General features: G+C 38.1%; 1 protein-coding gene across 1 annotated transcript in view; it reads left to right on the top strand.

Moving 5' to 3' along the window:
- shisa9a (shisa family member 9a) overlaps window positions 1-13,396 on the top strand; it is a 142,728-nt gene that overhangs the window by 110,959 nt on the left and 18,373 nt on the right. The window contains exon 3 of the mRNA XM_020924424.2: window positions 1,743-1,904. Within this exon, the coding sequence (XP_020780083.2) occupies window positions 1,743-1,904 (162 nt within the window). The remainder of the gene's footprint in view (window positions 1-1,742; window positions 1,905-13,396) is intronic.

The raw sequence follows: 13,396 nt of genomic DNA, 5'->3' as shown, positions 1-13,396 counted from the left end.
GACCTAGTCGCTGGAGAGAAATGAAATTGAGCGGAGGTACTAGGTGGCTCCAGTCTCGCTAGAACGTCTAAGCAAAGCAATAAAATCAGCAGACCTCCTATCAGAAAATTTACGCAGTGCACCTTTAAAATAAAATATTTCTAGTTGATTTAAACTATTATATATTCAACCGACTAAATTAGCATCACATTTCCATGGACTAAAACGAAATATTTGCTTCAGTCTTGACTTGAACTTCAACCCATCTGAATCCAGAGACAGCAGCAGATGTGGAGTGTATACACTGAATGACCTCCAGAGTGTGACCAAATCTGTATTAAGCAGAATGACATGTGCTATAATGGGAGACAGCTGCGCGCCATGGCGACGGTCCAGCAGTGGTGTAACCGGGAGATAAACGGCGGCCATTTTGGGGCACGATTCTGCAGACTGTGGGAATGTGAAATGTCAACGCAACTGTCCCGCTCTAGGACGAAGACGGGGCTGAGGTCTTGAATTAGAATTAGCAAAAGTGGAATTTATGGGAATTCAAGGTTAAATGGCCACGAAATTGACTTTATCTGACTTAAAGGACCCATATTATCTGTGTTATAATGTTGTTTCCTCATCACAAACATACCTGGAGTTGTGTTTTGTTTCATTCACACATTTTAAACACACAAACCCTGCATATTTAGACTAAGCTCTTCTCTCGAAACACTCCTTGCACCTTCACTAGAATCATTTGAATCATTTCATACCTAGAACTGTCACTCAACAAAAGAACAAAATAGTAGCTGTTAACGTGAAAACTGTCGCTTCATGACATCTCAAGGTGCAACAGAGGATTTTGAGTTTTGGAGATGTAGACAGACTGCTGTAATAATGCAGGATTACTCAAACATGTGTGAATGAAACTACAGGCTCTCCTCTCTCTTACCTGTAACGTGCCCTCAATTGCTTGTAGAAATAGATTGGTTTAATGCCATATTGTGGAACATTCCAAGCAAAGTAGTACTACCTCCACAATGAAAAGCAGGTAGCAGAGTCTTCAGCAAAAAAGTTAAAATTTGCATCTTCGATTAAAGAAATAATAATAAAATTATTTTAAAAAAGCTTTGCAAGTATTTGTCAGTAGCCTGGGGTTTGTTCTTTCTAGCTCTTTTTCAGTACTCATGGGTTCTGCTTTCTGCTTTTACTCAGTTGGCTAATATTGTATTTCTGACCCTTGTTGTCAACTATGGGAATTTGTAATGCTATATTAGTATAGTATTTCCTGTCATCAATGCATTTTTATTCTATACATCTTCATATTATCATTAGTTTGGGTCACTGTATCTAGAAATACTTCAATCTGAGTACAATCTTCTGAGGATTTACCCTGTGTCTGTCTGAATTCAAGCGATCTCAAACTCCATTTAGCTCCACTTTTACAGCATGCTGTCCATTACCAGAGCCATAGCTCGTAATAGAGTTGTCACGCTGAGTTAAACGTCCGTATTAATGCCAGCGTGCTCTTAAATGTATTTCTAAAACACTGCTGTGTGGCCTTTGCGTCGATAATCATAATGAGTTTTGAGAAGTGCTTCTGCAGGGACAGGTTTCTGCTCAGCTCCGCTCCTCCCACTGTTATTATGCCAACTCAGATACGTGTGTTTAGTTTGTAAAAACACTTTAAGCTAAAGTGACATTTCTTTATCCAGATGAACCCTGACTCCTCCCCCTGATCATAACGTCCATGTTGTTGTTGTGTGTGTTTGCAGAGGGAGGCCAGGTCAACAACAGTGTGGGAGGGGCTCTGGGCATGGGTCAGCCCCAGCACCCGTACCCCGCCCTGGGGCAGCTGGCTCATGTGTACGACCACCAGCAGCAGCAGCAACAGCCCAGCAAGGACCTCAACAAGTACGCCTCGCTCAAGGCCGTGGGTGAGTACTGCTCCAAGTACCAGCAATACTACAGCAGAACAGAGTATAGTATGTGTGACCAAATGGAGTCAGTTTGCATATCCACATCTATTCAATACCACAGGTTGGGTTAACGTAATATTATAATGTTCAAGAAGGTCTAGGTCTATTCTAGGACAGGTCAGAATTAAAGGTAAAATTTGCTGTTTGGCCATTAAATTACAGCTTTGTTGACCTGGATTATGGTTATCAGTTTGTATGTACTGGGGCTAATTATATGAAACCAAAACTGGCACAAAGTTCAGTGTCTTCTCTGCCTCTTTACTTCTTCCACTGTAAAAATCAAGTACTGCAGCTTTCTCCAAATAATGTCAATAAGAACAATAGCATCAAGTGAACACAACCAGAAAATATTCAAGGTTCTTACTGGGTTAATCTCCATGAAAATCTGTAACAGTAACACAGTAAAATGTTGTATAGCAGTAGCTGATAAGTAAGTTTTACTTTGTGTTTTGTTCAGAGGAGAGAAGCATTACAGTTGATCTAGGATTTTAATAATATTTGGTCGGTGCTACTGGCATTGAAATAAAAAGGTGCTAATGGGATCTAGTTTGTCTCCAATAACAATGGCACTACAAAACATTTTGAGTTGCTAAATATTCTTTCTAGTGTTAACAAAAGTGAGCTGCTGGTGGTTTAAAAATTATTCATCTAAATAGTGTGTGCTTAATGTGTTGGACTACAATTATATTATATTTAAGATTTTGCTTTGACAGTTAGTGAAGTTCATAACTTCGTGGTTGAACATGAGCAGCAAATGTAGTTAAATTCATGTTTAAAGAGCCTGTATTACACTATGTCTGATGTATTGTACGCTTTTTCCTCATGACAAACAGACCTGGAGTTGTGTTTTGTTTCACTCACACAGTTAACTCACAAATATTGAAAACATTCTGTTCCACTGTGCTCCACTGCGTTTTTGAACTTCATACACCTTCACTAGAAACATTGGGATGATTTCAAACTTGAAATTGACTCCAGTGAAACTTGGACTAAAGGTAAAAGGTTTTTAACTTGAAAACTACCACTACATGACATCATAAGGTGGTACAGAGCATTTTAAGCTTTGGAGATGAAGACAGACTAATAATGCAGGATTACTCAAACATGTGTGAATGAAACAAAACATAACTCCAGGTCTGTTTTTGAGAAGGTAAGAGGATTATAAAATGGCTATAAGCTCACAAGAATTCATTTTGTGTAATATAGGACCTTTAAAGTGATTTTCACGTGACTTGTCATCAATATGTTTTAGAATTTATCTCTACTTTTAATTATTTTTTTGTCAATATTTAGACTTCAACAAAATTTATTGATCCACAAGGGAAATTATTTGGACACAGTAGCTCACACATCATAATATAATATAATAACAAAGAGAAAAATATAAATGGTAATAATGAATTCAAAATAAGTAGCACAAAGACAGCAAGAGACAGATGTGAAATAAGACATACTTATGTAAATGTATATGTACACGTCAAAATAAAATATAAAATCTCAGTTATATACAGAAGGTCATAGGAAGACAGTGCAACAATGATATGATGATTGACAGGACATAGTGTTATCCATTAGTAATTGTACAATATTTTACTGTTACATAAAGTAACAGTAAACTATTGCTTCACAAACTGCCACATGATTGCATTCTCTTGCAAAAATAAGTCATATTTAAAAAAAAAAAAATCTTGCACTTTAAATATTTATAACCATTTCTTGTGCCTGCATAAGAGGTATTAATCATATTATCACCCGAGCATATTCGGATCCAGTGATACCAATATGACTAAACAGGAGCTGATATCTCTGACAGATGTTATTGATCTCACAGCCCCACTGGTCACGCTGGACGGCCAAAACAGCTTGCCTATCAAGCTGTGAGGCTGCTTAATTCAGCCCTGGATGTGAATGAGCTGCTTCTCTCTCACTGTGCCTCCTCGTGTGTTTCTGGCATCGCTCTATTTCATAACTCAGTCAGCGGAGATTGACTGGTGCATTTTTCAGTGTGGGCTTGTTTATGCTTGCTGGACAGGTGCCGACCCCATGCACGCCTCATTTGGTATTCGGTCCGGTCCAGGGAGATATTATCCTCAAAGATTTCGCCGCAAACACTTACAAGATGCCATTTGTCTGGCCTTTATCAGAAAAAGAATCCGCTTGTTTGTCAAGGCATCCGCTGCATGTCAAGTAGTTTTATAGCGTAATAGAAACAGGTCTGGAGGTCTGCCACATTTCATGCGACGCAAAGGAGTTTTTGTGTTTTCATTGCCACTTAACTCCAGGTCTGTGTGTGTTTTGATTTGATGTGAATAGAATATTTAAGTTGATTCTTTAAAAATGTATTTAAAGTGCACAAACGTTTCTGGTAGAGGGTTAGAACTTGGAGACAAATGTTGCTTGATCTGGAAATTCACAATCTTAAATTATTATTTACTTAAAGAATGAACCAAAAACATGCTTGATTCATTTAGCAATCTCTCTTGAGCCCTATTCGAACCCTCCTTACGGTTAGCTGTGAAATTCTGTCCCATGCTCAGCCCACAAGCCTACGTCATCCAAGCTCCCATATGACAATTCTCCATAAATATACCAAAGCATGATACTAAACTGTTCACACTGACTTAGCATGAAGACTCAGAACAAAACAGAAGTTATAAAACATGTTAATACGTAGTTTTCACCGAATATAGCATTTCAAAACAATGAACATGTTCTAAATATGTTATGTGGAAGCAGCATAGATCGTATAAAGATGTGGACTAAGGGCGTGTGACGTCACCCGTAGGTTTCAGCTCCAGTCAAATGAAGCTTTCAGTGTTAGGAAGAAAAGTGACACATTTGAAGCCAAGTTCCATATTAGAATTAGGAATTGATTTATGGACAAAATAGCAAAATAAAAACACCAGGATCATGTAGAGTGGGTTAATACAACATTAAAATGATGAGCCTGACAGGAGCTGTTACAGAGAGAGGGGCGATGTTTTTTCAATACAAACTGAACTGGAGACAGAGTCAATGAAGCCAGAAACGCGCCCATGCTCATTTCCTATTTGCAGGGTTCCCATGGTCATGGAAATCCTGTAAAAGCCATGGAAGTTGAAAATGTCATTTTCCAGGCTTGGAAAAGTCATGGGATTTTAGTATCTCTTTCACGCAACTACAGTGTTCTGTTAAGTTCTCATTATGATTATGCGCCTTTTGTTTGACGTATGCGCCTTTTGTTTAAAAAGTCGACAATAAATTCACTGACAGTATTTTGAATGTTAAAAAACTATAATCCTAAACCATAAGGTGAGTGGAAAATTTCACTTTAGGTCATGAAAAAGTCTAGCCAGGCTGGTGCCACCTAGTGCCTCCACTCAATTTCATTTCTTTTCAGCAACTAGGTCAGGAATCAAAATACACTAGATAGTTCGCAAAATCCCTGGAAGTGCGAGTTCGGGCACCAGGTGGTTAGCAAAGAGCCATACATTCAGAGTTGGTAATGATTCCCGAGATCGAGGATTTAAAGCCAGAATAAAGAGAATGTTTGGTGAATTTTATCAAGGGGAAAGACGTTATTGCCCTTCTTCCTACTGGATTTGGGAAACTCTTAATATACCAGTTATCCTCGTTAGCAGCGCATTACATACGTGACAACCAAATAGCAGCGATTGGTTAAATGATAAAAAGTACCCGCCTACTGTCGAGCAAACAAATTCTAACACTGCGAGGTCAGATGGTTTGTACGAAGTGAAACGAAGTGATGAATCAGGCTAGAAAAAGTCATGGAAAATTTGGAAATTTTGTCAGTGAAAAAGAGTGGTAACCCTGTATTTGCAATGCGGCGGCTTGCAGGTTAGATATGTCCATTTATATTTACAGTTTATAGTTAGCTGTTAATACCCGACAAAAAAATAAAATACAACTCGTGCAAATATGCTAATGAAAAGTGGCCCAATTAGTTTAAACCAACACATTTTGTACATTTCTTAAATATTCTTTGCTTTATCTAAAACAAAAAAAATTCTGTCAAAAAGGTCTGCTCAGAACATCTACAAAAGTACAGCACCACGCAGTACATTGATTTTCACCCATCTCACCCTAGTCTTTCTGTGTCTCTTCTGTTTCAAAACATGAAAGCTCTTCCCTTATATCACGGTGCATTCACTGGCCTGACTCATCACCCAGACCCAACCATAATAGATTACCATGCTTGTTTACGCAGAATAGCTCTTTGTGCCTTGGAAGCATGCGTTGTGTAATCATGCTAGCCGTTTATGTAACCGCAGGAGAAATTTTAAGACCCCCAGAAAAGCATGAATGATAAGTGGACATATTTTAAAAAGCAACCAAAACATTTGCATATCAATGAGAAACGCCTACCACCGATAAGCACTGTCATTCAAAAGCCTCGGACCCCTGCATGCGTATTGTTAAGTGTAATTTTGTAATTCGCAAATATAGAAGCCAGACAATGTGGTGGTTTGAGCCGAACAAAAGCCAGGAGGAATATTTGTGTCAATCCCGCTGGATAAGACAACAAAGGCACTCAAGAATTAGCAGCGATACTCCAAAACCAGACGCGCCACTAAAGGAGACAATTCCACCACTGACAGCATCCGCCATTCATCTGAGTCCGCACTCTGTCACAGTCTGAGCAAAGGGATAAAAAGGTTTTCAAAATGGCAATGTTCGCGACTGGGAGGTATTATTCGTGTGATGTTAGGGCTACAAATTTCTTTCATCTCTTAGACATTAAACCAACAGATGCGATGCAAAGACTATAGTGGTGGAAATGGAACGTAAATGTGATAAATGTGATGTTTTGGTTTGACTTGCGGTATGTGCACTTTTGATGTTATGGAATGTTTAGATACAAAAAGCACCCGTCATGTTTGATATCTTGATTAGCTTGGGGATCAAAGAGACTGGGAAGTCTTTATTTTTGTTACACCAAGAGCAAAAAGATACAAAAGGTTTTAAAAATGGCAATGTTTGCGACTGGGAGGCATTATTGCAGTGATGTTAGGGTTACAGATTTCTTTCATCTCGTAGACATTAAACCAACAGATGGAGGCTGCCCTCGTTATCTGGAGATGTGGAGAATATAATGGTGATAATGAAAGAGGAAAGCAAAACAAATGTGATGAATTGTAAACTGGTTTAAATTGTAATATGTACGTTTTTGATGTTATGGAATGTTTAGACCAAAAAAAAAAAAAAAAGATGTTTGATTAGACCTGTCATGATAATTACTATAAGGGCTTTAAGGGTGTGCAAAAATATCTAAATATTGATATATGGTATCGTTTAATGTAATTGTACATTATCGATATCGGGGACTGCTGTATCGCAGAGTCCTGCATCGGGTCGGGTACCTGCGACAGGTACGGGCAAATATTTGCTGAAACGGGCGGGTTTTAACGTTCTGGATTTTATGGGCGGGTATGTAGGCAGGTAGTAATTACACACGGGTGGGTCAGGACTAAACCAAGACTAAACCAGGTCTAATCTTGAGAGAGAGAGAGAGTCCGCGGAGCACGGTGTTTGCAAAGTGCAGTCCTGGTTCAGTTCTGGTTTAGTCCTAGTTTAGTCCTGGTTTAGTCCTGTTTAATCCTAGTTCAGTCCTTGTTTAATCCTAGTTCAGTTCGTGGCGTGTGCAGGGCAAAAGTGTGGCATCTCGATCAATGTTTCTTCTGCTCAGTAAATAATGTCTGTGAAGTGATGACAGTAAAGTCGTGCCTGTGAATTCGTATTCGTAATGAAGAAAGCGTAATCGTTTCATTTCATTTCATTTCGTGATTGTAATTCTTGAAGTCGTAACTTTTCAATTCATATTCCGATGGATGCTTCAGTTAGCATACTTTTAATTTGTGTGTGATTTATCATGGGCACAGACGGGTCCGGGCGGGTTGATAAAATCACACGTTAATGGGCAGGTGCAGTGCTGTACTGTGCGGGTGTGGCAGGTGCGGGTCTCCAAAAATGGACCCGTGCAGGACTCTGCTGTATCGATTTCACCAGGAGTATTTTTTTTGGTGTATTTTACTAAATTATTTTGTTACAGCGCTACAGTTTTGTTGCATGTTCAAAGGAAGGAAACTCTTTTATGAAACACATTTGACATTTTCACTGTTTTAATGAGTAAAATGGATGTGTTTTATATTCACTTTGTACAAAATGTGGTTTAACAAAGACTTTAGTGTCACACCTATGATTTAGCCATTATTTTTTATTGAACCATATTGAATTGATTTGAAATATGTTGTATTGAATCGAAAGCGCACTTTATTGAGGTATGTATTGTATCATGGCCTATGTATCGAGGTATGTATTGTATAGGGAACTTCTTAATGATACCCAACCCTAATGGACTTGTCGTTGAATATATTTTAGCTGGAACATTAGTTTTATCATTGTTGTTGTTGATTTTATCACTTTAACACACAACAAAAATTAAGCCAGAAAGATAGAAAAAAATTTACTATAATAAAAATAATTAAATAAAAACCCTCCCACCCCTCAGCCCGCTCTCTACACCAATGTTCAATCCCCATTATGTCCAAAAACGGTGCCCATATTTGTTCAAAGTCCCTTTTCTTCCCCCTCAGAGTGAAGAGAACAATCATTTTTAGTTGTCAATATTTATCAGGGGGACTCTTTCTTATCACTAGAGATGAACTTTTTGTCATTTTTATGTTCTGCGGTTAGAATTGAGCTGCAGAGGGCTGAACTTTATGACTTGGTTTAAAATGTGTCATTCATTTCAGTGTTATAGGTGTTTGGAGATTATCCTTTTCTTGGGTTAATGTGTCAGTGGCATAAGTTAGTTTCAATATTATCATTTATCTCTGGTATTTTCTTTAGTGATATATCGTACCTCAAAATTTGTTATCGTGACAGTCCCATGTTTGATGCCTTGACTTGGGATTCAAAGGAACTTGGAAAGCTTTAATTTTGTTACACCGAATCCCATAAACCCATATTTTAAATCTCATATTTTATTTATATATTCTTTATGATAAAACCATGCCATGCTTTCTTTTTTTATTTTTGACATTTTTATAGAATGCTCCATGATGTACAATTTCATTAGGTTAATCAAATTCATCAAATTATTGAAGGCACCATCAGAGTCCACACACTGTCGGAATTTGAGCAAAGGCATAAAAAGGTTTTGAAAAATGTGATGTTTATTCCGGTGATTTATTTCATCTCGTCGACATTAAACCAACAGATGGAGGTTGCAGTCGCTATGGGAGATGTGGAGAATAAAATGGTGGAAATTATGACAAAAGGATACAATATTACAATAGACAAATGTGATAAATGTGATGTGTAGGTTTCAGTTATGATACGTGCACTTTTGATGTTAGAGAATATTTAGACACAAGAACACCTGTCATGTTTGGCGTCTTCATTATCTTGATTCGGTCCAGGATCAAGAAAAATTGCATGTCAAGAATTTTAAACAGCTACTTTTGTCTTTATTTTATTCATTTAGAAATATTCTTACAATGAATTTTAATGCAATGTTCAGTAATGTTCAATAATGTTCAACGCAATAACCAGTTCTATCTTAAAGTGCGCTATGTAACTAATAAAAAGCGCAGTGCGTTCTGGCAGGCATTATCCCGGTGATGTTAGAGCTACATATTTCTTTCATCTCATAGACATTAAACCAACAGATGGAGGCTGTGGAGAATATAGTGGTGCAAATGGAAGAGGAAGGATAATGCAGGACTGATGGTGATGATGAGCAGTGTAGCAGAACGCTCTATCAAACCTATTACTACTACTCGAAGAGCGATCGCTTGTGACAAAAGATACATACAGTACTCGAATAAACAGATGTGATAAATGTGATGTGTTGGTTTAAATTGTGATATTTGCAGTTTGTTTTTTATGTTATGGAATGTTTAGACACAAAATACACCTTACATGTTTAATGTCTTGATGATCAAAGGGACAAGGAAGCCTTTATTTTTGTTATATCATATAGGCATGCAGTCAGTAAATTGTGATTTTAAAATGTGTTGATTTGATTCAGGATCAAAAGATACTCTGTAACTTCTCAAGTGGAGGGTCTTCACCAGCTTCTCTCCATGAAGATGTTGCCTGGATTTAGGGATGGGCACGATTAGTCGACTAATTGATAATTGTTCATTAAGAATTTGGTCGATCATGTTCATTTTTAATCAACAAACTGAAGGTAGGTTGCTGTGTGTAGGAGATGAGGCTGCGTCTGACAGCACAAACACTGGAGTTGTGGCCTCACAGTTCCATGTTTCAGCTCTGGCTCACCTCCTTGGGGATCACTGTACCATTCAATGAGTGTGTTTACATGCACATCAGTGTCCCGGGTATGATCAGGTTTCGTTATGGTGCAATTATACAAAGACAAACACTTCTCAGTCTTTTCATCACAACAGTAGCCAAAATAAATAAAGTGAATGAAATTATGTTAATTAAAGAGCTGCGCCAAACCTGCACACATATGATCTGAAAACATGAACCATCTCCAATGCGACACACACACCTCACCATCATCATCACCATCATCATCATCATCATCATCATCATCATCAACATCCCTCTGTCACAGAGAGAACACTCATATTCCACTGAACTGTGTCCTTTAGTGTGACAGAAGCTGAACTACATCAGGGCACAAAGGAAAGAGCTGTTTTTTTCATTGCTTATTGTTTATGCAAATTAGCCATGCAGTTTTAACTTTCATTTCTGAAAAGGTGCATTAAACACATTATTTATTTATTTATTTATTTATTTAATGAAACAGAGACAGCGCCCAATTTTTACATGAACCTTAACATTAGAGATGCAGATTTGTAATAGTAATAATAATGATGATAATTTGTATATAAAAATGTTAATGATCGGAAATCAATTGTTAATTCTCCCGACGATCGATTAAGAAGGTGGCTAAGTGGCTAGCACTCATGCCTCACAGCAAGAAGGTTGTTTGCATGTTTCTCCCTGTGTCTGGATGAGTTTCCTCCAGGCTCCGGTTTCCCCCATCAACTCAAAACATTCTACAGGTCTCCAGGAAGAACAGTTGATAGCCCAGGTCAGTTAAATACAATCAATCAATCAATGAATCTGCCCTGGGACGACAGGTGGAAATTAGCACTGGTGCTACAACCTGGTACAATGCATCTCTCCTCCCGTTAAGAAAATTTAATCGAATGTCCATCCGTACCTGGAGTCTTACACTGTATGGCATAGCACTTATCTACGAACTTACTCTATGGAGATAAAGGGCCAAATTACATGTCAAATCTGTGGAGAGGCGAGCCTACTCATACTAAGAAAGCAAGAACCCATGTTATGTCAGTGAGTAAATGCAAGATGGACATGTTTAATGCCAAACTGGGACATTCCAGAGCAAGCATCTCCACATCTTCATCTTTCATTTTGATCCAAATCCAAATCCATGCTATGCCAAGAATTTAAATTTATTTTTCTATTATTCACATCAGGAATGAGATTGTATTCAGTGTTTAATAATGTACTGTTTTTTTTTTACTTATAGCTAATCATTTACATTTATTAGATCACAATTTTAGAATGTATATTTCATTTCACTTTTATACTATAGCTTGGTTAGAGTGCTTTCCCATTCTGTGTGTATTCTAACCTTCAGGATTGAGTAACTGTTAACACCTGCACATGTAGTAGTAGTAAAGTAGTATTATAAGATATGCTCCTAAAAGTATAAAAAGCTTCAGAAAATGACGGCAAGTCATGTGAAATGTCTCGAGCGAAGTTACGAGGACATTTTGCACTACTCCCATTGACAATACAGTACATTTTCAGGGTGAGGCTTGAATTGGCTCCAAGCTCAATAAAAGAACTACTTCAACCTTTTAGCTGCCAAGTTCTCCAGCCACTTTAGCTCCTTTGTGGACATTTTCAGAAAGCCCTCATCGACCAAATACTTCCCACTTCAATCCTTCAGCTTTCATGCTATTTTCCTTTACTTCTATACCGCCTACCTTTTTATCCCCTGCCCCGAGCATTTTCCAATCTTCGCCATTGCTTAACCTCTGTACATCTTCTCATTTGCGGCTTTTTTTCCTGCCTCCGTGCCTTTGTCACCTCCTCTCCAGCTCCTGCGCTGAGAATCATTGGCAGGCTAATCTGGGTCCAGGGTTTTCCAGCGGCCGGTATCTGATTGCATATAGGTGTAATTGAAGTGTGGTCAGGCAGCCCTCTTCTCCGGGCTCCACACTTGACTGACACATTTCCATTCCACAAGTGGGATTCAAAGAGGTTGCCATGGTGATGAGATTGGATACCTGTCAGCTGATAGTGGCATTACTGTTTAGGAATGATGGAAATGTCATAGAGGAAGCGAAGGAGATGGGGAGGCGTACATACGTGGATAAAGTTAAGTTAACATTTCATTTTCTAGACCTCTATAAAAATATAAAATCTTTTCTTTAATTAAGTTATTTTTCTATCAGTGTAAGCTAAATTGGGCCTAAATAATTCCATGAGGTCACAACATATCTAGCAAAATAAATTGACTGTGTAACTCTTAAGAAATAGAAATGGTAGACTAAAATACAAGGATGTTTTGTTTTTTTTTCCTTTTTTGAGTGTTTTTATTGCACAGAAAAATGTGCAAAAACACACAATCTTACTGTGAGCATCTTCACAAACCTGACTTGTACTTGGAATGGATGAGGCCTCAACTTGTTTCCATGGCAAAGTTGTTCCTTTGGCTATAACCTTCTAGCCTGATTCATCAGCCGGTTTTACTTCGTTTTACTTCGTTTCACTTCATACAAACTGTCTGACCTCGCAGCGTTAGATTTTGTTCGCTCAACAGTAGGCGGGTACTTTTTATCATTTAAACAATCGCTGCTATTTGGTCGTGACGTATGTAATGTGGCGCTAACGGGGTTAACTGGTATATTAAGCTTTTCCCAAACCCCGTACGAAGAAGGACAATAAAATCTTTCCCCTTAATGAAATTCACCAAACATTCTCTTTATTCAGGCTTTAAATCCTCGATCTCGTGAAATATTGCCAACACAGAATGTATGACTCTTCGCTGATTGGCTGGTGCCCGAATTCACACTTCTGGGGTTATTTGCGAACCGTCTATTTTATTTTGATTCCTGACGTAGTCGCTGGAGAGAAATGAAATTGAGCAGAGGCACTAGGTAGCGCCATCTTGGCTAATAATCTTCCACAGTACGGTATAAAACATACCATTTCCATGGAGAATGTTCCAAAATATGTTTTAACTTCATATTTTCATGGAATAATGCACAGTTACATTTCTTATTTCACTATTTCAGATCTATGTTATAATTATAATGCTTTTTCCTCATCAAAAACATACATGGAGTTGTTATATAAACACACAAATCCTGCATATTTGGGCTGAGGTCTTCTCTGTTCTACACTCTGTTCCACCTTATGATGTCATGTGGTAA

This window comes from Boleophthalmus pectinirostris, unplaced genomic scaffold, assembly GCF_026225935.1.
Source record: "Boleophthalmus pectinirostris isolate CB_2022bp ecotype Guang Dong unplaced genomic scaffold, ASM2622593v1 HiC_scaffold_14, whole genome shotgun sequence".
NCBI lineage: Eukaryota > Metazoa > Chordata > Actinopteri > Gobiiformes > Gobiidae > Boleophthalmus > Boleophthalmus pectinirostris.
Note: the sequence above shows the minus strand (reverse complement) of the source record. Positions and strands in the feature narration are given on the sequence as shown.